The sequence below is a fragment of the Thunnus thynnus genome, chromosome 6 (genome assembly GCF_963924715.1).
Source record: "Thunnus thynnus chromosome 6, fThuThy2.1, whole genome shotgun sequence".
NCBI classification, from domain to species: domain Eukaryota; kingdom Metazoa; phylum Chordata; class Actinopteri; order Scombriformes; family Scombridae; genus Thunnus; species Thunnus thynnus.
Genome location: NC_089522.1, coordinates 1,785,755 through 1,810,957, shown reverse-complemented (window position 1 = coordinate 1,810,957; position 25,203 = coordinate 1,785,755). Strand labels below are relative to the sequence as shown.

General features: G+C 40.3%; 3 protein-coding genes across 4 annotated transcripts; 2 read left to right on the top strand and 1 right to left on the bottom strand.

Annotated features, from left to right (window-relative positions):
* Positions 1–6,510: 6,510 nt before the first annotated feature.
* Positions 6,511–9,024, top strand: pdyn (prodynorphin). 2 transcript variants are annotated; one of them, XM_067593650.1, is made up of 3 exons: positions 6,511–6,897; positions 7,149–7,285; positions 7,880–9,024. In XM_067593650.1, exons 2-3 carry the CDS (start codon positions 7,163–7,165, stop codon positions 8,444–8,446), a joined length of 690 nt encoding a protein of 229 aa, XP_067449751.1. In that variant the 5' UTR covers positions 6,511–6,897; positions 7,149–7,162; the 3' UTR covers positions 8,447–9,024. The 2 variants fall into 2 exon arrangements, with proteins under 2 accessions (XP_067449751.1, XP_067449752.1); XM_067593651.1 differs by having other exon boundaries at positions 6,511–7,285.
* Positions 9,025–9,354: 330 nt separating this feature from the next.
* gmeb2 (glucocorticoid modulatory element binding protein 2) lies at positions 9,355–17,393 on the bottom strand. Its single transcript, XM_067591218.1, has 10 exons — positions 16,989–17,393; positions 16,221–16,378; positions 16,012–16,097; positions 15,669–15,793; positions 15,460–15,563; positions 13,300–13,457; positions 13,076–13,144; positions 12,836–12,973; positions 11,157–11,279; positions 9,355–11,036 (listed from the first exon to the last, which is right to left on the bottom strand). Exons 2-10 carry the CDS (start codon positions 16,361–16,363, stop codon positions 10,435–10,437), a joined length of 1,548 nt encoding a protein of 515 aa, XP_067447319.1. The 5' UTR covers positions 16,364–16,378; positions 16,989–17,393; the 3' UTR covers positions 9,355–10,434.
* Positions 17,394–17,431: 38 nt separating this feature from the next.
* tpk2 (thiamin pyrophosphokinase 2) lies at positions 17,432–23,058 on the top strand. The gene is made up of 8 exons (XM_067591219.1): positions 17,432–17,694; positions 17,789–18,030; positions 18,904–18,967; positions 19,053–19,183; positions 19,404–19,522; positions 21,492–21,624; positions 21,759–21,855; positions 22,361–23,058. The coding sequence occupies exons 1-8, from the start codon at positions 17,625–17,627 to the stop codon at positions 22,405–22,407; spliced, it is 903 nt and encodes a 300-aa protein (XP_067447320.1). The 5' UTR covers positions 17,432–17,624; the 3' UTR covers positions 22,408–23,058.
* The last annotated feature ends 2,145 nt before the right edge of the window (positions 23,059–25,203 follow it).

Below are 25,203 nucleotides of genomic sequence, written 5' to 3'. Positions count from 1 at the left end.
TACCAAGAAACTTAGCAATGTGCCACCAATGGCGGGGAAGAAGAAGACTGCTAACATAGATCTAAACAATCTAAGTTTCAAACTATTCCAAAAACCATCTTTGCAAATGTAAACAGAACCACATATTCAAAACATGCATTCAAACCCATGGCCTTTGGTGCATATTCCTAGAAGTTTGTGTTTGACCAAATTATCTCAAACAGGGGGTCAATAGGGGCTAACAGCTCATCTTAACTTGACTTTTAAACACATTTCCTTTCCTGATGACTGGAAATGTGCTATTGTCACGCCTATTTTTAAATCTCGAGACCGCCTTGAAGCCAGTAACTAAAGACCAATAAGTATACTGCCAGTACTTTCAAAGGTTGCTGAGAGAGTTGTCATTAAACAACTGACAACATTTCTTAATACAAGTAATTTTGGGCTACATTGTATGCAATTTGGTTGCTACCTTGCACTTAATAGAGCAAATTAAATCAAGACTTGATAAAGGAGGAGTAAAGCATTTGACACAGTCAATCATGATGTTTTAATATCGAAACTCTATATTTAACTTCTCATCTAGAGCACTGCCATGGAGGTCTTCATATTTATCTAATAGAATACAATGTGTTAAAGTTGGTGACACACTGTCCAGTAACATGAAGTGCAGAATGGGTGTTCCACAAGGGTCAGTGTTAGGTCATCTATTATTTAGCCTATGTATTAATGATTTCCCTCAACAGTGTCATGATGTAGAACTGCAAATGTATGCAGATGATACTGTTGTGTACACACATGCAAAAACAGCTGAGTTAGCTGCTTCTAAGCTAACAATTACATTGGAAAGGAACACACATTGGCTTGATCAGTCATATCTGAGTCTAAATGTAAACAAGACAAAGGGTATGTTTTTCTCTAAAACCATGGTACAACCTCCCAATGCTGATATTCTCATCAAAGGTGAAAGGATTGACATAGTCACTGATTTTAAATATCTTGGTGTGACACTGGATCCAAATTTGAACTTTAAGAAATGTTAAAAAAAAAGAAAGAAAGAAAAAAAAAAGGTTAAAACCATAAAGTACAACTTAGCAAATTTTAGACATATTAAAAACTGTCTCTCTTTGGACGCAGCCAAGATATTTATGCATGCTATGATTCTTTCCCATATGTCTTATTGCATCACATGTTGGGGGAAGGCTGGAGAAACAGCCATAAAACCTCTTGAGTCCTTATACAAACAAACTCTGGACAAAAAGCCAATGCATTTCCATCACTGTAGGGTTTTGAGAATTTTAGATTATTCTCAAATTTGTGTCTAGTGTATAAAATTTTAAATGGTTTGGCCTCCTCCACTATGTGACTTTGTGTACACTCACTCAGTAAATTCTATTAGATCCTCCAGAATATCCGCTATATAATATTGTACCATTTTGTCACACTGCATTTCTACAGTCAGCTTTCTCTGTGAAAGCCACAACTCAGTGGAATGTCCTACCTGATGATATGAAGAGCTGCAGTTCCATCAGTTTGTTCAAAATCAAATTTAAAAAACCTGCTAAAAACTACTCAACTCTGTAACACTGACTCTAAATTTCATCGCATGGTCTTCTCATGAACACAAATAATCTTGTTTTTAATTTGACAAGCTTACATTATTAATTTCTAGTTGATATTGTGGGTGTACATGATGTGCTATTGTGTGTATTTTTGTATTTTGTATTATGTGTCCTGTGTGTTTTTTTTGCTTTGTACTGATTGTTATTGTTCTGGTATATGTTTTAATTGTGATCTGCCTAAGGGACTGCAGATGAAAACTGGCTATAAGCTAACTCTGGTACAGTATGTTAAATGGTAACAATACATATGATTGCTCACAGGCAAACCATAACTTTACAAGGATTCTATCTCAGCATTAAGTCTGTTCAGCTAAAACTTCTGTGTCAGGATGACATGCTGATAAAAAAAGAACAGGTACATTTTCCAGCCCTGACTAATCTTTGTATCAGATTAAGAAAAAGAAAGAAAACCCAGAGTAGAACCAGGATTACTTAAGAAAAAAGTAAAACTGGACAAATGCAGGTGAATAAGTATGCCATGGTAACCATGGTAACTATTATGTTCTATGCTAGAATTCCATTACTGATCCACAAGAGTTACTGTGTGGTCTTAGATTTTACCTTGCACTATACAGAACACTGCATTCAGTGTGATCATGGTGTGTTCTTCTCATTGCGGAGGAAGAAAAAAGAAGTCTGACCACTTCTTATTCAGACTCCCCAAAGTGTATCCATCATCTATCCATGGGCCAGGAAGTGATTAGTCACAGCTCACACAATTCAGTCTAGTTAGCGTCATCAATACAGAACTTCCCAGCTGTTGCTCTCGAAAGGCAAAGAGTGTCAAATGCTTGCAGAACAGAAGAGAACAGACTTTCTTCGTGACTGAGGGCATGTTTCTCACTGCATGTTACAACACATTTTGTGATGAATACTTACAGTTCCCAAAAATTATATTAAAAGCTCTGAGAGCTTAGACCATCAGGGGATACACAGCTGTTCTCTATAGGCAGGATGCCTGCTCACACCAGTTCAGTGGCAGATCAGGCCTGTAAATAAAGATGTATTTGACAGAAAACTTTATTGAACAATTACAGAGCAATTTCAGGCTAAATCTTTTGTCAGCACATCTTCCTGTGAGGTAACAGCCCCTGCATGGTTTTTGCGTTGGCCATTGTTCTCCTGTACACGCAGCCACAAACCTCAATAACAATTGGATGGTAGCTAGCATCCAGACCCGGCACATACCTCTCGAAACATGAGACACTGCAGTCCCAAATCTTGCTGGCTGCATGTTGTTCCTTGCAGATGGTTGGCTTCTGGTCCAACACCAGCATATCTGTTGGTCACATAAAAAAATATTATTTTGATCAGGAAATAAAGTCTTGATATTGCTTCATCTGCTTCCAGCTTAGTCCACATTTCATAGCTCACAATCTACATCCAGTGCCAACCTTAAATATACTGTAGTTGCCATGTACAAATAATGTAATTAAAAAAAAGATTGGCATTGAACATTAAAAAAGTAAAAACAAAGGTCCACTACCGGAAACCTATAAAACAAACGTCACAGTGTGTCATTGTTCCATATCTGAACAATGCCTTGTTATCAAGATATGTGTCGCCTACATTTATTTAAACAGCATGAACAGATAAACCTAGAACAAATTAATTGGAGTATGTTGACCTTCCAGGTGGCTTTAGTGGGTTTGATGATGGTGCAGAGACCATGCTGAACTCTTAACATTTCACTAGAAACAGAGCATGCAGTAAGGTGAAAAAAGTCACCCTTTGTGTAGATGGTTATACTAACAAAATCAGTGCTGAAACAATATCAAATGTTAGTCTTTACTTGTTGATCTGTGTCTACAATGACAATCTTCTATTATATTGTCCAAAGCCAGAGAGAAGACAGGTTGAACATGTCGATAAAGGTATTAGTATGCTTCAAAGTGCTTGTTGTCTCGTCTAACAACATCTTGTAAATCTTGGCATGTACTGTGGTTTAGGTGTTATACTGAATTGTGCCACCAAGTGGTGCCTCTGCTGGCATAGCTTTGCATTATTTACAGATCAAAACTTCTTATTCATCTCATACTGACCTTTTATGCAGCCTCTGTCTGCCCCCCTCGTGATGAGCCCAATTGGATCTGATTAGCCAGCTCCGGTGGTCCCAGAGGCTACATAAATGAACAATAATAGGAGATTTCATTTCTTTTTTACTCAAAATGGAAACTTCTAAAATACATCTGTACATGTTCAAGCCAAAATCAGATTGGAAATATGCAAGTGGACAACATGAACAACTTAGCAACAATCTTAGCAACAAATGCTACAGATGGGCATGCTCAAACAATCTGATGTCATCATGAGGAGGAAGTAGAGGTAACATTGCAAATGAAGTTTTCAGAGTAGGCTGAGGACATGGCTTTTGGCATTTTTACATAGATTCAACTCAAATTTTGGACCTTTTAACATATTGAACATAGACATCCGACATCATAACAGTATAAAAATAAACCCCTAAAAGCATTTCTTGCTTCTGTGAACCACAAGGCTGTTGTGTTAAAGAAAACAATTATGCTCTCATTCTTTTTCACTGGTAGAGTTCTGTTGGTACACTGCTAAATGGTTTAGTTTAGTTTAGTTTATTTGCCAAGAGGTTACAATAAAATACAGTAAAAAAGTTATATTAATTGTGCAGGAGAGGAAGAAAGCCCAGAGGACTTATACAAAGTCTTTCCCTTCATTTCAACAAGTCATTCAAAACATATTGAGTCATAAAACAATACAACATCAAATAGACAAAAAACATGTATAGCCGAAAAGAAAAAAAATAATAGAGACAAAAATTTGAACACTTTAAATGTGCAAGAGATGTAATACATACCCAGTTACTCCAAATTCTATTTAGATAAAAGATTTTTTTTTTTATGTGTTTTGAGAGTTATTAAAAAAGATGCATCTTCAGAGTTGTACTTAGTGAATTTCAGAGATGAGGACCTCTAAATTTGATTAAATAAATAAATAAATTGATGATTGGAAGTGCAACAATAAGGTAAATGAAAGTCCTTTGAGTGCCTCATTGAATAAGAGTGGATGTCTGATGATAAAAGGAATAAATTAGCGTTACTGCTATCTACTGATCTCTTCTACCCACCACTGCTTCCTGTTAGCTACCCTTTCCCTCATTATGATGGCAGACAGCTTTTTGAGATGACAGCTTTTTCACCCCACCCTCAAGCACGGCCATGTGGAAAAGGTAAAAACACTTTTGCCTTTAGAAGTGTTTCACATCATGCAAACTAGTTCATTTGTAGCATACTGAGCCCTTTAGTCACAGAGCTAGACCACCACATCTGAAAACACAGAGGTTTCTAATAGTCAAAGAAAGATGCTTGTGTTTAAGCTCTGCCACTAGTGTGTGAAAATCATAAATGTACTGTGTGACTGTTCTCTGTGATGAGAAGATCTATCTTAATTTCAGAATGTGTCAGCCCCCCAGGAATTGCAGAGCAACACATTCAGCGAATTACCAGAACATAGCACAGCCAGTGTGCTAAGTGTTGAAATGTTGAGTCGTTATGGTAGTTACAGAGATTACTTTTATCTGAAATGAAATCAAATGAGCAAATAAATCAAATGCCAACAGGTTCTCAAGAGTGTAATCTTGCTGTGATGTCTACTATCTATAGAGAGCCACATCAGCAACCCAAGATATCATTCTCTTACCCTGCAGGGTTATAAATATCAATCTCAATCCCAGTAAAAGACTAATTATCAAGACAGACTGTGCACCTGGTACCAGTGTGTTGTATGTTGTTGTCTCCCTCGGTTATATCCCCAAGTTTTCTCTTCTTCCCTCCCATGAAACAAAGATCCACAGTGTAACGTTGGTCCATCAGTGAGCCGTCACAGGCTTTAACCTTGAAATGGGATGAGGTTGAATAATCATGTGTGGATCAGTTCACCAGGTCCTCCCACTGTACAACAGAGCACTGACTGGCCTTGCTACCACTTATCTCATATACAATGCAACCTGAAGGCATTTGCTGACCACACAGACGACATGAATGTAATGATTACATTCAGAAGGTGTAGATCTGCTACGAGGCGGGGGAGGTGTGCACAAATTGTCAGTGCCTGAAACATGTACTGTATTATTATAGCGGTTGGGTGAAAACCTTGGATTTGTATTTACCTTGAGGACAAAGTATGGCTGTATGGTATTCATTTTCCCATTAGACTATGTTAGGTAACCATCTGTAACCACGGATAGACGTGAAACTGTCCTGTTTGCATCGTCACTACAAACTATGAGACATGCACTAATTAAAAAAAGTAAATGATCATCATCTCTGCAGTTCCCCTCAGCTCTATGGAGCGTTTCAGTGTCTTTCAGCTCTTTGTTTTGGTTTTATGCCTGCAACAACCTGGCTTCCAGTAGCAGCAGGCACCTGTTTTCAGTGAAAAGGTTCTTAGTGTATACTACCCGCTCAACACCAAACAGCAGACAGACACAGTTAGAGACTAGCTAGTGAACATAGTGAACATTTAGCGGCTAAACAGCCAGATATGTTTCTCAGGAGTTGATAGAGACCAAAAACAGAGCTAAAAGGAGAGTCACTTGGCACAAACATAACTCCAAATGAATGCTAATGTTGTAATCTGTGTCCGTTAGATGTGTAAATAGGCAACTGTTTGCTAACCATGTAAGGTGATGGTGTCAGCTTGTTCCACTGTGGCCAAGTGGCCTAAAAGATCAATTATTACTGTTTCAAGAACATTCAATCATCGAGTTCCAAACTCTGATGCTAATACTAATGACGGGGTGAAGAATCTGTTGAACAGTGTGTTTGTTTCTGGGGTTGGGGAGGGGGTCAGTCCTGCAGATACTCTATCTTACTGTGCACATCTATACTATACATCATGTTTATATTTGAATTCAAATTCCTCATTCTCCCTCATATATTATACTTTCTTTCAGTCTCTCTGAAAAAGACGCCAAGATGGAATGATGATGATGATGATGATGATGATGATGATGATGATGATGATGTGCTGATGGGATGAACTGCTGCTCCTATACCTTCTCCGCGTGGGCGTTGTTAAAATCTCCTGAAGCGGGGAGGCGGTGGGATTATTATTCACGCAGTATATTTCCCTCCCATTGGTCCGCTGATAGAAGCTGCTGTGATGCTGCGGTGACACAGACAAGACTCCTGCGATAAAAAGAAAGACGACGAGCCGCACAGGAGAAACACAAGTGTCAGAGGGAGGACAGCGAGTTTCCATTTGGTGGTAGATGCAACTCTGCGAGTCTAACACGCCTGGAAGTATCTGTCCAACTCCTGAGGTACAGACTCAGCACTTTACTCTGACTTAGTGCACACTTTTTTTTTTGCTTGGTATTGGATAAAATAGTGAAAGAAACACGGGTGATAAACCAATGTACGATTACGCACATTGCGCACGGCTCTACATGATCAGTAAAATAGTTATTAAAATAGGCTAAGTTCAAACTGTTTTGAAGAAATAAGATATTTTCATCATTGTGGGTTTTTGTTTGTGTATGTGTGTGTGTGTATGTGTGTGTGTGTGTGTCAGGGATCTGGTGAAGAATGGAGTGGTATGTCCTGGTGCTGATGCTGAGCTTGCCGCCCTCCATCCACACAGATTGTTCTTCACAGTGTCGGAAATGCGCGCAGCAGATCCTCAGCCCCGACGCCGCCTTCAGCAGCCTGGTAAGACCAGGGGCAACTTTACCTGGAGCTCATTTATTAGAGGCAGGGAGGGAACTGATGCTGGTTGGAGTAGTTTTGGCGTTTTCGTTTTTTTTAAATGTCAAAATAAGGCAGCAGAGGACTAATGAGGAATTGGGATGATTTCTGAACTCAAAATACTAATTTGTCTCTCCAACGAAACTTTATTCTACTGTTATTTTATCATTATAAGTTACTTCTAAATTCACAAATCTTAAAGTTAAGATACAGAATATGTCAGGCTGAATATGAGTTGAAAATGAGAATATACTATATTATTCCCATATTAGAGGGCTGTGTAAAAAATACAGCATCGTGGGTTTGAATTTTTCAGCCCCAGATGCCATATTAATACAGCTGTGGGCAAATGTGTGGTATAATCATTTCAAAGCTACTGAAGGGGAATTTTAAGCTAGAAATCGATATTCAGATGTTGGTGTAGTTGTCTGAAATTGATGCCAGTCTGTAGAAAAGTCTTCAGCAAACAAAAAAATTCCATGGAGCTCACTGTGTTGAAAGCCCATGTGCGCACAGATGCCGGTTGCTTTCACTCTCTTGTGTCTGTGTGTCCTGCAGTCGTGCAGAGCGGGCTGTGAGGGGCAGCTGGAGAGCTGCGGACACGCTCCGGAGCTGGCGGACTTCAGCCAGGATGAAGCTGCGGAGGAGGAAGAGAGCCAGCAAGCCGACCTGGTCAAACGCTACGGCGGTTTCATCAAGAGGATCGACAAGAACAAGAACAAAATCTTCACCTCTCCGTGGCGCGACAATTATATTGTGAAGGCCGCCGCGTTGCCCAAGAAATACGAGGACTTGTTGAAGAAGCTCGGGGAGAGAGATGTCGACGCGCCGGAGGACACAAGCGATGCTCCCGAGGATCAGATGCTCCGCAGTTATGTTAAACGTTACGGCGGCTTTTTACGCAAATTCGGCCCCAAGTCAAAGAGGAGTAGCTCCGTGGAGCAGGAGAGCCAGGAGCCCGAGGAGCTGCAGAAGCGTTACGGGGGCTTCATGAGGAGGATCCGACCAAAGTTGAACAACCTGAAGTGGGACAAGCGGTACGGAGGCTTTCTGCGCCGCCACTTCAAAATCTCTGTGCGCTCAGTCGAGGAGCCCAGTTATTCCTATGATGACTTGAGCCAATAAATGAACCCTGCAGAAAAAGAGAAACTAGAATGAACTTGTGCAGGTTCACTTGAAATGCCACCATTTATCCAGAAAATGATCATATGCCTGCCTATCATGCTTATAGCCTCCTACTCGGTTGCCTTCTGTGTAACAACTCTCATTTTTGTGTTATTGGCATCATCGTCTATCGTTCAATAAAGGATGCTTGTTTAATACAACCATGAATAAAAACACTTTACTGTTTGTCCAAAAACTTCAAAGGGAATCGTATTTGTGCGGCTGATTACAACTCCATCCGGAAATTAGGAATAATTTTATATTTCGTTCTTCTCGACAGACTCATGAACATCATTGCTAAATGTCTACATGTCGCTCTTTGATTCGACATACATCAAATATACAAAGCTAATATTTCTCATGACTGACAAATGTATTTTAAAGAGTTTGCAGATAAGAAAAAAAATAATAATCAGAAATTTTGAGGAATTCGGTGCGACTTTCACAACCATACCACTAAAAAACGGAAGGAGCCTGTCAAACTAAATCAGCAAAATGCAAATAGCACTCTAACCTTTCACAGTCCGATTCATTTAAACCAATAGGACCTATTATAATTAACATTTTCCCAACAGTCATCAATTTTCTGCTATTTCTATCAGATAATTTTACACAAGGCAACATCCAAAATGACTTTTACTTTTTTCTCGTTAGTCTGTGTCCGTAAATCTAAACTGTCCTTCTGATACGAGACAATTAGTTACAGATTCATTATCTCCCCGTGATGGAAAAATCAAAGTATTGTGCAAAGGAACCTGACGAGCTGAGATCAAGATGAAACGCATTCCCAACAAACCAGATGAAGAATGAGCAATAACTAATATTGTTGCGCCATCTTGTGGCCGAATGAAGTCACATCTGCTATTGTTTCAACACAGACGCGGCAGTGTGTTTAGATGGTTTCATCATGTAGGCTGTTCTTCATTATTCATATTCTATATGCTTAATGCTTGATGAAGTACTGCAGACTGTAGATGATGATTTTGGCCTCCATCACTTACACTGAAAGCACATTTGAAGGATCTTTTAATATCCAGTATGAACAGGAGGAATGATTACAGCGAGGAAAACCTCTTTCACTGTTCATACGGACACCTGACTGATGTTTCAAGACAATTGAAAAATCGTGACCCTATTATTTCAGGTGTCTTCTGCACTGTTACCCATCAAATAATGTTTCAAAATGTTTAATCAAATTACAAACACAGCACACCAGAGCAAGGCATTATTCCAGCTGACCTGATGAGCACTTAAATGCAACATATACAATAAAAACTGTCAATTTATGACATATTTTTACATGGAAAATCTTAATACCAATATGTCCTCAACACTGGCCCATCACTCTTTTTTATAATCTTTGTGATGAATTTACAATCTAGTGGCACACATGACAACTGAGCAAACTCCATACGCTGATTAAGACCCTGAGATGTGGTTGTAAGGCCCGAGAAAAACCAAAGAAGTGGACCCTGAGTTAAGATTTTGATGAAATTTAGAATGTGTCTTTACTTACTTCGGACCAAACCAATGAGAAAAGCAGGTACTACATATTGAGTCCATGTCTCAGTGTCCTTATTTCAATGTCTAAGTCACTCACTCACTTATGAAGACATGAATATGTAATGTATGTAATGTGATGTTCAATTTGTTCTTGAAAACGGAGCATTTATTACCAAACTGCACAGTACTTTTTTTTACAGCCTAAATGGAACACATCCATACAGAAACAGCTGTATCAGATATATTAGATACAAATACAGCATATTTACAGTAAATTCACAAATGAAATACAGACTGCTGACACCAAAGGCCATTCAGGTATCTTAAAAGTCTAAAGACATTTACAAGTGAGGGTGCATCACAGGAAATGCACATTCAGTCCAGGAACCAAACAAACCCTGATATAACACAGTGGACACTGGAGAGAACAGCTGCTCCCCGTTTGACTATTTAACCTCTTCTGGCTGACCTTCCTCATCACCGTCAGCTTGTCCTTCCTCTAGCAAGTCATCCACAGCGGTTACTGTGGCGTCCACCACACTGATGCTGCTGACGGGCTGTGAGATGGTGGTGTTCTGTGTGGTGGCCAGGCTCTGCAGCGTGGCCGGCAGCGTCACCAGCTGGTACTGAGGTCCGACCACCTTAACGAAGGCCGTGGAGGCTGCAGAGCCGCTGGCACCGGGCGCGCCCTCCTGTCCTGCCGCTGTGGACAGCACAGTTAGGTTGGAGGCATCGGCTGCCAGCTCTGACCCAGCGAGCGGGGAGGTCAGCAGGGTGTACCCGCCCAGGTTGGTGCCAGCCTGGGCTCCCGCCATAGTCAGCACCTTGCCGAGCGGCAGCGCGGTCAGCTGGTTGAGAGGCAGCGTGATCTGTGTGGGAGTGGCGTTGACCGAAGCGGGGCCAGAGATGGCGCGGGTCAGCCGGGGGCGTTTGGGCGCAGGGGGCGCAGGGACTGGGGTGAGGGTCATCAGGACGTTGTTGAGGTGCTGGGATTTGCTCTTTAGCTCCTTGGCTCGCTTCCTGTGCTCATCACACTGCTGCTCCAGAGCTGCAAGTGAACAGAACACCTCATCAATACCTACAAACACCAACTAAGACGCCTTCATACAGATGGATACTAGTTCATTTCTCTACAGCTACACATAAACATGAGTGTAGGAACACTGACCGGCCAGACTGCGTGTGTACTGCTCTCTGTAACGGTCCATCTGGCTCTTGTGACTGGCCAGAACCTTCTTCACCAAGTCCAACATCCCAAAGTTCTGCACAATGTTGTTGAGCAAAACAGCATCTGACAAAATAAACAATTCATGTTAAATATATCAAAGCTGTAACAACAGAACGTAACAGCAGAACGATTTATGTGCAGTTTGTTCTCACATTTATCTGCTGAAGGAGGAAAGTTTATCTTAAATCTGAGTAGAAGGTGTGTACATATTAACATGATATGTGACATTGCAAATATTGATTGATTGATTATTCAAAGCTGAGTATTTTATTTTTTTTAAATATGTCTAGAGGGGATCATTAAGCATCATTTCCTGTAATAAACTCCACAGGAAATTGAACCGAGGCTGATACTTCAAACTTCATTCTTGGAAAAAGCTTTGACAAAAAAAAATCCCAACTAAAAGGTCCACACACTAGCTTTTTACAGCGCTTTCAGCCGTGTCAAATGGTCTCCATCCTCAGTGGATGGAGTTGGGTTCAGATGTGATGAAGATGGACCTGTTTAATAAACTGCTACTTTATCCTGTTTAATGTCTTCCACCCACCATAGGGGCCGGACAATTCCCTTAACTTTATCCACATTTCCCTCACTTGCATCTTTCCCTCCCACTTTAGTCCCTCCCACTGAGGACGTGAGAAAAACATGTGAGGAGAGAGGAAATGAAGAAGTAGTAGTAGTTGGATTGCTGTTGCAGTTTCCATGTGAAAACAACATATATCTACGCGTCTGTCGAAGACATTCTGGTAAAAACCTTCATTCACACAATAACACCAAAACAACAGAAACACAAAAAAACAACAAAATTCAACTAACAAATCAAACTTACATACAGGTTAATGACAGCTGTGTGATTGGCCACTATGTTGACATTTAAAATTATAAATCACAGAGAAAGTAAGAAGAATCAAAAGATCTCACTGCCTCACAGCTGATTATGACTGGTTAACTACAGACAGCCTGCTGCTCTGCTGAGTGTCGGCTCGTTCAACATCCTGTCAGTCCCCTCCTGCTCTCTGACGTCACACACTGTTGTTGTTAGTTGTTCTCATTCACATCGTTTTCTGTTGCTGTTGTCAGACAACAGAATCAAATAATGAAATAATGACTTGATTGCAGCTAATAAAAACTGTATTAGAGCAGTATTTTGGAGTGTGAAGTGAGGATGTTAAGTTCCTGTTTAGTTTGTTTGGAGTGTCGTTCACTTAAGATGTGTCACTGTGTGTGCTGCACTACGTACGTTCTCCAGCCTTTGCCACCTTTGTCTCAAAAAAATCCAATCTGTGCAGAAGTCCCTCTAAAGTTTCACACTCAGCCCTCCGCAGGGCCAGTAGAGACCTGCTGACTGTAGATGTTCTGCTCTGCTGGTTGCAGTAAAGCAGTGATGACATTCAGAGTGCAAATATAAGCGTATCTTTTCTGTTATTTATGCTAAGTTAAACATTCTTGTTGTTATATGTTGGAGATATTGACATGGTTGGAGATCATTTTTTATGATGTGTGTTCGAGGTAATGTTGAAGTGCTGGATTCAGTTGGGGGTTTTGAAACTTTTGGGTTTCTTTTTCTTTTTACATATGGAAGGTATTTGTTAACCTCCACCTCTGTGTGTGTTTCTGACCTTTGACCTGTAGCGGTGGGTCACACACCCTCTCCTGCAGCCCCTTCAACACCTCCTGCAGCTCCCTCTGGAAGTCCTCCACCACCTCCTCCAGCAGCCCCGCCTCCTTTACCCCACGCCAGAACGCCACAGAGTCCTCTGGACACACACACACACACACACATATCGTAAACATCACTTCACTCTACTCTATCAGTTCATTCTTAGTGATGCTTCGTGTGTATGCAGGTTCCTGATCACCTCCGATGGCTGTGACCCACTCTGAAGTTTCCTCTGGCACCTCTGGAAACGAGGCTGCTGCTCCGTTCACTAAACACAAACACAACACTCACTAAACCACATCACTAGACTCAGACCAGTGTGAGAATTTATCCAAGTATGTGACAACAATAATTCTCTTGGGGGCTCGTCCTGACTGATACGGCATTTTTCCACAGTGTGATGCCTGAGCTTGTGTGACTTACAGTTAGCTGATGATGGGGTGGCAGGAACCAGTTCAGCAGACTGGTCGCTGCTGATGGACACTTTGGTCCCGACGAGGTCTATCTTGGTGCTGCGGCAGGTGTTGGAGCAGACCTTTGTGTGCTGGTAGAAGTCCAGCTCACCTGAGTCCATGATCTTCCTGAGGAATGAAATGTGATGACGGGACTTTAGGAGGCATCAGGATACACAACTTCTGTTTACTGACACCATGTCTGAGGGAACAGCGCCTCCCTGAGGCGTATTTGTGAATTACATATAACCCATTGAAAGGAGGGAAGAGGTGGAATCACGATAAATGAATTGAAATACAAAATAAATAACCTGGATGACCGTTCATGTTTTGTTTGTCTCTGCCTCTCAGATGAGCATCCTGTAACACTACGCATCATCATCATCATCACCAACATCTTCTGAAAGGAATATAGTTTAAGGAATCCATGTAATCAGCCTAAATCACAAGGTAGTGATAAAACAGAGAGGAGAGGCACAGTCAGCCTGATGATTTCCTCAATTCACACAGCATCTGGCATGTAGTGGACTACTTTCCATTTGCCTGGTGAGAACTCTCCATGACGACAGCGAGACACGGAGGAGTCAGAGGTGGAAACTCCAACAGAGGAAAGTCAGCCGGAGAATCTCTTTTAGCCGACATTTAAACAAAACCTCTTACGCCCTAAAACTGACACATAGGCCATAAGATGGTGTGTGAGACCACACAAAGGAAAGTCATTTTAAATATTAAACAATGTTGTATTACTTCAACCAAGAAAATCTCTCTATATAAGGAGGAAAATGTTGATATGTAGCTATAAAATGGTAAAATATGTAGATGACACTGATAGAATTAAAAACATCTGATCTACCCAAATGAAGCACCATTCATTTGTGTGCAAGTGTGTCCCAGTCAAGCTAAAGAGGCCTCAGATATCCACGGAGACGGGGAAACTTCACAAGGTGTGAATGCCCCCTGCTGCTGCTGATTGGCCAGAGCAAGTGTTGTGTGACTCGTCCTGCACATTTACAGAACCACTGCTATGTATTAACATCACATTTTCTTTCCAGTGCACACAATTTGACTAAAAGTGTATTGGATTAGAATTTCTGACTTTACCTTTAATGTTAGTGTGTTAGAAAGCTATACTAGCGTGCTAAGATGCTAAACATTACATCCTAAATATTTGCATTCTGCGTTCACACAGTGGCGGGAGGACGGGAGGAAATGAAGAACAGCCTGTTTATCTTATAGTCACAACATATAAATAGCCTGAATTAGCTTGTTTATGGTCTTACATATTTCTAGTGTTCGTGCCCAGCTCATTCTGAATGAACTCAATCAGCTCTGTTACAATAAATCAAGACAGTAAGTTTCCACTCAGAGTTCAGCTGATACAGTCTTATTTGGTCTGGTGTGACCAGCAGCTTATGGTGACTCATTTTAGTAAAATGTAGACAGATATTGTTGTGTAACTGACATTACAGTCTGCAAACTGACTCAGTAGCAGGACATTTGAGCATTTATCATTATCCCATAATTATGACTTGTGACCACAGTGGCCACTGTTGAGTCAAACTAACATAAGCTTCAGTGTTGAATTTTATTGAGACGTAACTGCTGACAACGGTGGCTTTGCAGGTTTGGTGACATTTCTGTAGTTATTTTCATCAAGTGGGAGATATTACAGCCATCATCAAGCTTCAATCTGTGGGCTGAACTAATAAATAACTGTTTAACCAAAAGCATCTGGTTTTATGTTGCTTCTCTTCCCCCCAGTGAGCTGGGCTGTAACAAATATATATTTTTATATATAATTTTATATTTTTTAAGGAAAAAAAGTCCAAATTCTCTGATTCCAGCATCTTAAATGTGAATATTCTCTGGTTTCTTTAGTCCTCTGTGACAGTTGACTGAATATCTTTGGACTGTCGGTCGAGACAAAACCAGACATTTGAGGACGTCACCTTGGTTTTTGGGAAACAGTGATCGACATTTTTCAACAGAGATCAACAGAGCTGCTGGACACCAATAAACTGAGGGTTCAAACTAGGAGCTATAAATGTAACTTTCTTCAAACATGCAAGAAAATAAAGAAAGGTTTAGTTAAATAAATGTTGCATATAAAAGAAGGCTATGGAGTCCAGACCTGAGCATGGTGCCGTTGAGGCGGATGGCTCGTTTCCAGTCCTTCAGAGTGGACTTCCCTGCTAAACACACAAACTCCTTCGGGCTGATGAGCTGCTCGTTGAACTGATGAGAGAGGAAACAAAATCAATCATGAGCTGACCGTTCAATTAATTCTTATTTACGTCACCTGAAATATGTTTATGATGTTTTCAAAATGACAACGCACACCTGGACACATTTAACATTGATCCCCGGGCAGACAAACTTCTTCCAGACTAGCGTGGCTTTGGCGTCTCCACAGGTGATCGGGTAGAAGACATCAGCTTCCACATCCACCTCCTCAGTTAACTTCACTGCAGAGACAGAGACACCCTCAAACACCCGTCTCCATCAGCTGACCATCCAAACAGAATATCATGTCACCAACCCAAGATCCTCATTCCTAGAGCGGTTGAATAAGGAAGCCTACAGAACTGTTGTTCATCTTGTTTTAATGCCAACTGGTATCAGTTCAACGCCTCACTTATACAAAATAATATAACATGTAGCAAAAGCTTGTAGGTCACATTACCAATGACTGCCTCTTCCTTTGAGAGGGAATCCGTTCTGCTGGCTTCAGCTTCTGTTTCCACTGGTGCTACTGTGAGGACGTCTTCCCTGGAGACACGGCACAGAAACAACGTTTGAGTTTAGCAAAAGGAGCAACAGAACAATCTCCCCAAAACTCAGAGCATGACCACTACAGTTGTGTGTGTGCAGTATGTGCATGTTACCACAAACCCTGGCTGAGGGGTCAGCTCTGCAGTCACCAGCACGGCTTTATCCTCCTCCACCACTGAGGGAAGGTCCTCGCTTACCGACCCTGGTATGGTAACAATCACAACCTCACTCATTTCTTGCATGCCGACGTCTGATGAAGCCATAGTGGACAGATGGAGCTTCAAAGCAAAAAAAATGGAACAACGGCATTTAGAGATATGTCGTTATTGTAAATAATATTCATATAAAATTGGAGAATGTTGAGTCAATGCAAGGAAGAGGGTTTGAAAGACACTGAGGAGAGCAGCGAGCAAGAATGTGCAACAAATCTGAATCTAAAGAAAGCATGGCTCAGACTTCAATAACTGACTTTTAAGAATTGAAAGTAAGAATAACTAGCTTTTGATAATTAAATGTAAGTACATAATTACGGCTGGATAACAAAAGCAACTTCAATAATTTCTCAACTCAAACAGTGCATGTTGTGATCCCTACAGCCACAGTATCAAGTGGGAAAAGTTTGACTTTTGTTCTAGAAAACGATTCTTTTGTTATGGTATATATGCCGAAAAGTTTATTAATGGTATATCACACCTGATAATGTCTTACAACGTTGTAGCTTCAAATATACTTTCTATACATCAACAACAAATTAAATTAGTAAGTTTTGAGTGCAGTTTGGTTTACCCTCGTATTTAGCTCGCGAGGACAACAGGGGGCGTGATGGGGCAAACGCAGCTAAAATTAGACATAGAAATGTAAATATATGACACATTGAATTAATCCTACCTTTTCGGTCTTAATTGTCTTTGACAGTTGTTAGATACGCTGTTCAATTATCGCTGATGTTGCCTCGTCTTGTAGAGAAAACGTGAGGAAACTGAGTGTTAGCCTGACAGGATGTTTGCTAGCTAGCTGTTCATTTAACTTAGTTATATTGCTAGCTAAAAGCTAAACGCAGCTGATACATCATTTCAGATGAGGGGTCTCCCCTTTAAATTTACGATACAGCCGCCCAGCACAACTCATGGAAAACATCTCATCTTCACAGGACTAAATGGATGTATCCTTCTCTATCACTGTCTTCTTCCCATGGATGTTTTCTTCTTCTAATGAATTTCCAGCAGACTGTAAGTGAGAAGCGTAATGCTGCCCCTATGGGAAGACTGTTTTGGGGCCAGTGTGCTTCACGTAACGTCGTAATTACTCGGTTTGGCCGCTATGTCAAGTTTGCTTTAAAGCCCGGCGCTCTTCTTCTATCCAGTTGTCTTTATACATCCATAGTCCAGCGTCATGGAGGCGTGAGGAGACTGGCGTCATGTTGAAAATAATAATACAGTGTTGTTATGATAGTTATTTTTCGACACGTTAACATATCCGGATTCTTGAAGTGCAGGTGAAGAGGCTCGTTGACTGGAAGTTAAAATGGCAGTCTCTGCCTGGTCAGAAGACATACTCCGGCTCCTCCGCCGAATGAATAACTTTTATTTACCAGGTAAAGTTAGACGAGAGGTATTGTGTGAATTTGTAGCATTGACGGGCTGAGATATTGTTTTGTACAGTAACCAATCACCAACTGTTCCCCGCAGGCTCCGGTCGAGCGAAATGTTTTCGGTTTGAGATAGACGGGACGCAGGTCGGCTGGATCCCTCCGCATGTAGCGTCGCTGCTGACGCGGTATCCAGACGTGTTCAGTCCGCCGCACGGTGGCGCAGTGTCCCTGCATCACAGGCTGGACTCTGCTGGGAAGAGATCCGAGGCTGTGGACGCTGTCCTGACATCCTGGAGAGGAGAAGGCTCACTGAGCTGCCTGACGGGATGGAGAGATGAGGTGAGACCTGACACACACACACAGCTGTTAGTATGATGTTGTGTAGCATTGGATCATGGTTGGTTCCCATTGATGGTGCCAAGTTAATTTTAATCGATTTAATTAAGGAATATGCATCATGTGAGCAAAATATAAATTAAAATACATGGCCACAACATCAATAATAATGCAGAACCTGTTTTAGTTGATACTGAATAAAAATCAAATGACTTAAACCAACTAACATACAGTTAAGCGAGTGTTTTTGGGCCCCTGGGGGTTTAGGGCTCCAGAGCAGTTGCCAGCTTTGCTTGGCTGGTAATCCAGTCTTGCGTTACTAATATGGCATCTGATTTTGTATCTCTTCAATACTGATTCAGAGGAGCAAACCTGGAAAATGGATGTCTTGGTCCACAATTTTTCAAGTCTGTCTTAAAGGACCAGTGTGTAGGATTTAGTGGCTTCCCTTCTCTAGCGCCAGTGTTTGCTTGGTCCATTCTGGGATTCTCTAGAAACATGGTGGTGCAACATGGCGTGCTCCGTGAAAGACGACCTGCTCCTTATGTAGATATAAAGGGCTCATTGTAAGTTAAGGAAAATACACAATGATTCTTATTTCCATGGGATTATACACAAATTAAAACATATTTATGAATATTTTATTCCATTTCTGCCCAAGGATCCCCCTAAATCCTGCACACTGGTCCTTTAAACAACAGTCAGGAGCCCAAATGAACATTGAAACATGTTTTCAATCTAATAAGGGAATTGGGATCTATGTCTTCTATCTAATACAGTGGATTAAAAATTGCATCCTAATACCTGAATTCACTTTACATGTTCACACTGACAGCACATGACTCTCAGTAAATCTGAAGTATTCTCATCTTTCAGAAGTACAACGTGATGCAGAAGTTCTCAGACCCTCCTTTGATGTGGATGGAAAGAGCAGCTACAAGTAAGTGTGGGCTCACAGTAACAGGTCAAAGGAAACTTTAATCACTATTAGTGTCCTGTGAACTAACCGTGATGTTACTGAACAGGTCTTTTTGGAGTGAAGCGGTATGGAGTCCATGTTAACGGCTACACTGTTAGTGAAAGCGGGGAAGTCAACATGTGGCTGGCAAGACGCTCCCCAACAAAGCAGACGTATCCTGGACTACTGGACAATGTGGTGAGCACAAGCTGTGACACTGTCAAGACATGCTGCCATGGTAGATACTGTAAAGAGTTAATATATATGAATTAAATGAATAGCACAACATTTTAAATTCAACATTTTGAATGATATCAAGTATATAAGTGCTGTTAATGCACTTGAAGCGCTGCTTGTTGACTGGCTGATGAGAGGACTAGAAAGAATCGAGGAGGGCTGATGTGTTGTATCTCTGAAGGCAGCAGGTGGTCTGGCTGCTGGGCTCGGCATCAAACACACTTTGGTCAAAGAATGTCAGGAAGAAGCATGTATCCCAGCAGCCCTTGCTGAGAAGGCTCATCCTGTAACCACAATAAGGTAAGCTTGATACCAACACTCATAGAAAAGAGTCTTTTCTCATGTGCAGAACCAAACAGACACTAAATGGATCTAATAACAAGTACTGTGTGTCTGTGTTTCTGAAGCCAGTCCAATGTGGAAAACTACAACTATACACCAATAAAACAATACAGAATTACTATCAATAGCACACAATAATATATATGTATAGACCAGTTAACAGGGTAACTACGTCATCCTAAATAACCTACATTAGCATGAACAACACTGATAATAAGGTAACTCGGTCTACAAAGTAATTAAGCCGTAAATCAATTAAGCTAGCGAAACTGTCAGAAATTTTGCTAAATGAAACAGTGTAACAGAATGAGGTAGAATATGTAAGTAAGAGGGTCGACTCAGGCAGAAATATTCACAACATAAGTGGCAAAGCTGATATGTTTGTCCTTCACACACACATCAGAGGTTCTAGACAGTCCATATTATTGTCTCTCAAGAGGTTTTCACCATGGTGACGGTAGGGAAACTCTGCTCGTTAACTACTTTAGAGCAGGGCTGTGTGTCAGGAAGGTATGAGAGAGTGTGACGTCACCTTATTAAGAGGTATAACTGTTTTGCTTTTGTACATTCACTATTTTGTGAGGTTTATTCTTTTATTTTGATATTTGTAATATTTTTGACATATTGTTTTTGAGGTTTAGATTAGCGTCAGCGACAGTAATGTTACATAACTTGCTAATACATATTATATGTACCTTGTGTTTAGAGGGTATGGAGCTATTAAAACTCACCTGGAAGAAAACATTAATGCTTTCAGTCCTATTTAGAACACGGGGTAGTGGTGCACTTGTGGCCCCTTGTGGCCGAAATGAGTATTACAACAACAAACACTTAAAAAAATCTTGATTAAAAAAAAAAAAAAATTTATTCACCTGCTACTTTCACAGATGATGAAGAAAAAAAAAAAAAAACTTTGCCCTCTTGTGGCTGAAATGAGTATTACAACAGAGAACAACAACAACAACAAAAATTACCTGCTACTTTAACACATGAAAAAAAAAACAACAAAAAAAACTTGATGATCCTGGCAAAAAAACCAAATTCTTCACCAATTTTCACAGGTGGAAAAAAAACAAAAAAACCCCAAAAAACTTAGAAAGATGATCCTGGCAAAACTTTTTTTTTTCACCTGTTTCACAGATTAATTTTTAAAAAAAAAAAATTTTTTATGGAACTTTGAAAGATTATCCTGGCAAAACCGTTTTTTCACTTGTTCTTAACTCATGAACACAAGAGAGAAAAGAATTAAGATCAGACTTAGGAATTGGATCTTCAGAAAAAAAAAAATTCTCGCTTGCCTTTCAGGGCTTCCGTAGAGGAGCCAGGGATTGAACCACCAACCCTACGATTAGTGACAATCCACTCTACCTGCTAAGCCACAGCCGACTCCCTAAATACAGCAAGCCCACAGAATAGTCTCATATTCAACAATGAAACAAAGTGGACCTTCCCACCGTCACTCATGTTCCAAAGTAAATGAAAGAATGTGATCACAGTTGCTTTAGAGAATGTAATTAAGGTGCGATACAGCCTGATCATGTGTAATAGTGCCCTGAGATAACTTCTGTTGTGATTCGGCGCTATATAAATAAAAATTGAATTGAAAAACTTGAACGTGCATCAAGCATTGCAGTGGTGATATCAGTGGTTGAAATATCACAACACTCAACTATAAATCCAAACCTCAACCCTTTAACCCCTCGTACCGGGCATAAATCCAGCTTTAGTCTCTTAAAGGCAGCACAGTTTTGGTCTCTGTAAGGCAGGACTGGATGAGGTCTTCAGGTTCTCTGAAGGACCACCTCATGGTCTGGTTCCTTCAGAGTTCTGCAGGAAGTTTGTCTTTCCCTTTTAATATTACAAAAAACAAGTAAAAAAATCAAGCCTCTTTTGATTCCATAACTAACCACTTCAATACATTTTCTAGCTACACTTATGAGGATGAAGAGGGAGTGTTTGCAGAAAGCCAGTTCGTCTTTGATTTGGAACTTCCTCTCCAGTTCAAGCCCAGAATAGGTGATGGAGAGGTGCAAGATTTTTACCTCCTGCCCATAGATAAGGTTTGTATTTTTGTCATATTCTCAGAAGTATTCCCTTGAAATGACGATATACTGAGTGATGTTAGAAGAACAGAGATTTAGCTTTCAAGAAAATACAATCTGAGTATGATCTAATCTGTCTGTCTTGGTTTCAGGTGAAGGAACTACTGGCCACTGATGACTTCAAACCCAACTCTGCCATGGTGGTCCTGGATTTCCTCATTAGACACTCAATTATTGAGCCTGATAGAGGTTTGTGGCGATCTATAACATGTTAAGAGAAATGATCATATCTGTTGACTCCAGAAATGTATGAAGATATATAAGAACACTCTGCTTGTCATGTCTGATGTGGTTTTTCCAGGGAAAAAAGTATAATTACCACTTTAAAATCCTTACAATGGCAACTCCTCCTTCTCCCTCATTAAAAATTCCAGCATCTATGAATATGCAAAATGTTTTTCATTTTAAAAGTTTAACTGCTGGACACGAGATGTCTCCTATTTCATTGAAAAGTCCGTTCTCAGTGTTTGTGCACTGGAGGCTTCCAGTTTCCACATGACACTTGTATGTAAGTTGCATACTGAACCATAATTAGCTTTCAAACTAGTTGTGACATCACTAATCATGCCCATAGACCCGCCCCTAAAAAAAGTTTTTTTAGTGAACACAGAGAAACTTTTCTACTTTCAGCAGATGAATGTAAAAACAAAATTACATCATTTTTAAAGAAACTTCATGTGCTTTTTCTTTTCAGAGCCGTTTTACCAGGAGTTTGTGATGGGACTCCATCAGACGTTATAGAATGAAGCTCAAGACTGAACCGCTCAGACACCACACGCTGTGTGTTACAGTGTTGTTTACATGGATCCCAGGCAGATGTAAGTGTTGCAGAGGCCGACTTCAGTCCTGGGAGCTCAGAAGATGTATCAGTCAGTGGACTGTGGGGAGCGGTTTCTATGACGACAACTGAATTCAGCCTTGCTTTGGGATGGATGCTTACAGGGCTGTTCTGACCACGTCTATGGACAGTTCATCAGTGTGCGATACTGTGATTTTTGAAATATCAACAGTTAGTATTGTATAAGAAGCTGAGATATAACTGGAAATAATGTCTATGGGATTGATTATGAAACTCTAAGTATAAGAGCTATTTATAGATAATCAAGTAAAGTCATAGATCACATCAGTTTGCAATTTTTTTAAATGCAAGAGACAGTATAAAATGAGGCATGTACTGATATATGAACACTACATGTAGCATAAATGGTTTAAATAGATAACTGTATTCAGCATTATTGTAACATTTATTAGTATTTAGAATATTAATAATTTAGTAATGATGTGTAAAGATCCCCTCCAGACATGTTTTGTGACATCTAAAGAATTCTTGAAATGACATTTGCTCTTTTCCCTTATTAAATCATTCACAATCAGTGCATATCCAGCTGGAAACCAGACGTCTCCTACTTCAGTGTAAAGTTCATTCTCAGTGTTTTGTGTACTGGAGGCTTCAAGTTTCCGCATCACACTTGTGTAAATTGAAAACTGGACCACGATGGCTCCAAACTAGTTGTGATGTCACAAATCCTGCTCTTCTGTGCACACAGAGAGTCAAAGTTGAACTCATCATGAGGACTCTGACACAGCCTAAAACAGTTGTTTTGGGAGGCAGATTTGTCAGGTCTCAGAGAACAACCTTGATGATAACATCAGTGTTATTTCATAAGAGAAAGCTTGTGTGCTCTTAAAAATAGACCCAAGCTGGCATGGTTGTGGACAGGTGGGAACTTTGATTCATATGCTGCGGCGCTGCCCTGCAGTCAAGTGCATTTAGTCAGAAGTGTTTCAACTGATTTCAGTAATTATGAATATAAATCTGAGGTTCTGTGTAACAAACCAACTGGTGCGTCGGGTCAGTTGTTTACTTGCTGGCGTACAGGACTTTGGGGCCAGCAGAGTGACATTTACATTTTGGCATCAAAAATAAAATTCGGTATTCAAAACAAAACCTGAACTGAAAAAGAAAACGTTAGCATTGAAAACGTTGTATTGGCACTGAAAAAAGTTCCACTGAAAAATAAAAACACAAACATTAAAAAATTACAATCTTACAATTTTATGATTTTATTTTGATATTTTTTGCATGATGATGTGTTTTCCAATGTCATTCTTCAGATTTTTGCTTCATGTGTCTTTTTTCAGTGACACATTTTTTTTTTATGCTGTCAGTAATTTTTCAGTGTCCCCGGTTTTAGGTTTCAACTTCCTGTCACTGTTTTGGCGTAGAGGGGAGGGCCCTTGCTGGGCCTACATTACCCAGTGTGCCTTGTAGTGCGACGAAGAATGGGTATTCGAGGGTGATGTCATCATGGCAGAGATTTTGAGCCAGACTGTTGTAATTTGGACGGACAGACTAAACCTGACTTAAATTTTATCCATAATAAAAGTTAACGGGGGAAATGACGATGATGAAAAGAAAAATCTTTCTAATGAATGAACGATCAAATAAGGAAATTGGGATGTAGCTCCTGTGTTAATAACTGGATATGAAAGTATCATACAATCCTCATCAGCTCGTTCAAGCTGTCATCAGAGCTATATTAGTATGGTGGCACAATTTCATCACATTCTATATGTCTGCTGCGTCATTTTACACACATTTTCATATCTGGCATCTTTTGAAACTTTGGGATCTAAGTAAGAAGAATTTGAAGACAGTTGTGTGGCTGAATCATCAATCTGTAGAGGTGAAAACTCCAGCAACAGTTTGTAATATATAGAACAACTTTACTGTTAGACCAACGCGTTTCAGCTTGTGGCCTTCATCTGGGTCATCATGAAACACATTACAAACAACATTTAAATAGAGGAAGTATGAAGCTAAAATATATATATATATAAGACAACCAATCATGTACATCCAGACACATATCAGCCAATGGGGCACCTACAAAGATGGGTTGGGTATGTGGCTTCAGGCCAGTCGTTGTCCCAGACACGGGGAGTTTCCAATAAGGGACATGGGTGACACCATATTTGGTCCATTAACTGGAGAAGTGCAACTAAGGGGTGGTAGTTGAGTTTGAACAGAAGAGGCCTTAATCCAATCCATAGTTTAAAAAAAACCAACTTAATAAAGTGCTGTATATAGAAAGATTAGGAAGAGCAAAAAGATAATATCAGTAATATCAATACAAAATAATACGTTATAAAAACCACATAAATCCTCATTCATGCCTCCTGGAAATAAACTTTTGAAATAGAAAATCCAAAATGCTTCTCTCTTTTTCCAGAGAAAATTGACATTTCCCCTCTTTGGCTGGACTCAATCACGTCTATGCCTGTAAAAATAAAGATGAAATATGATGTTGCTTTTCAATGAAATGTTCTGCAACAGGACTGGTTACATCATTACTTTTAATGGAGCTCCTTTGTTCAGTGATGCGCTCTTTAAGAGAACGAGATATCTCACCTATATATGTTTTACCACATGGACACTGTATCATATAGACAACATTTTTTGGTTTTTGGTATATTAGCAGTTTATGCAGGCTTCACACTTCAGGTTGCCTTGAAGACGTTTAGTTGTGAGCTCAC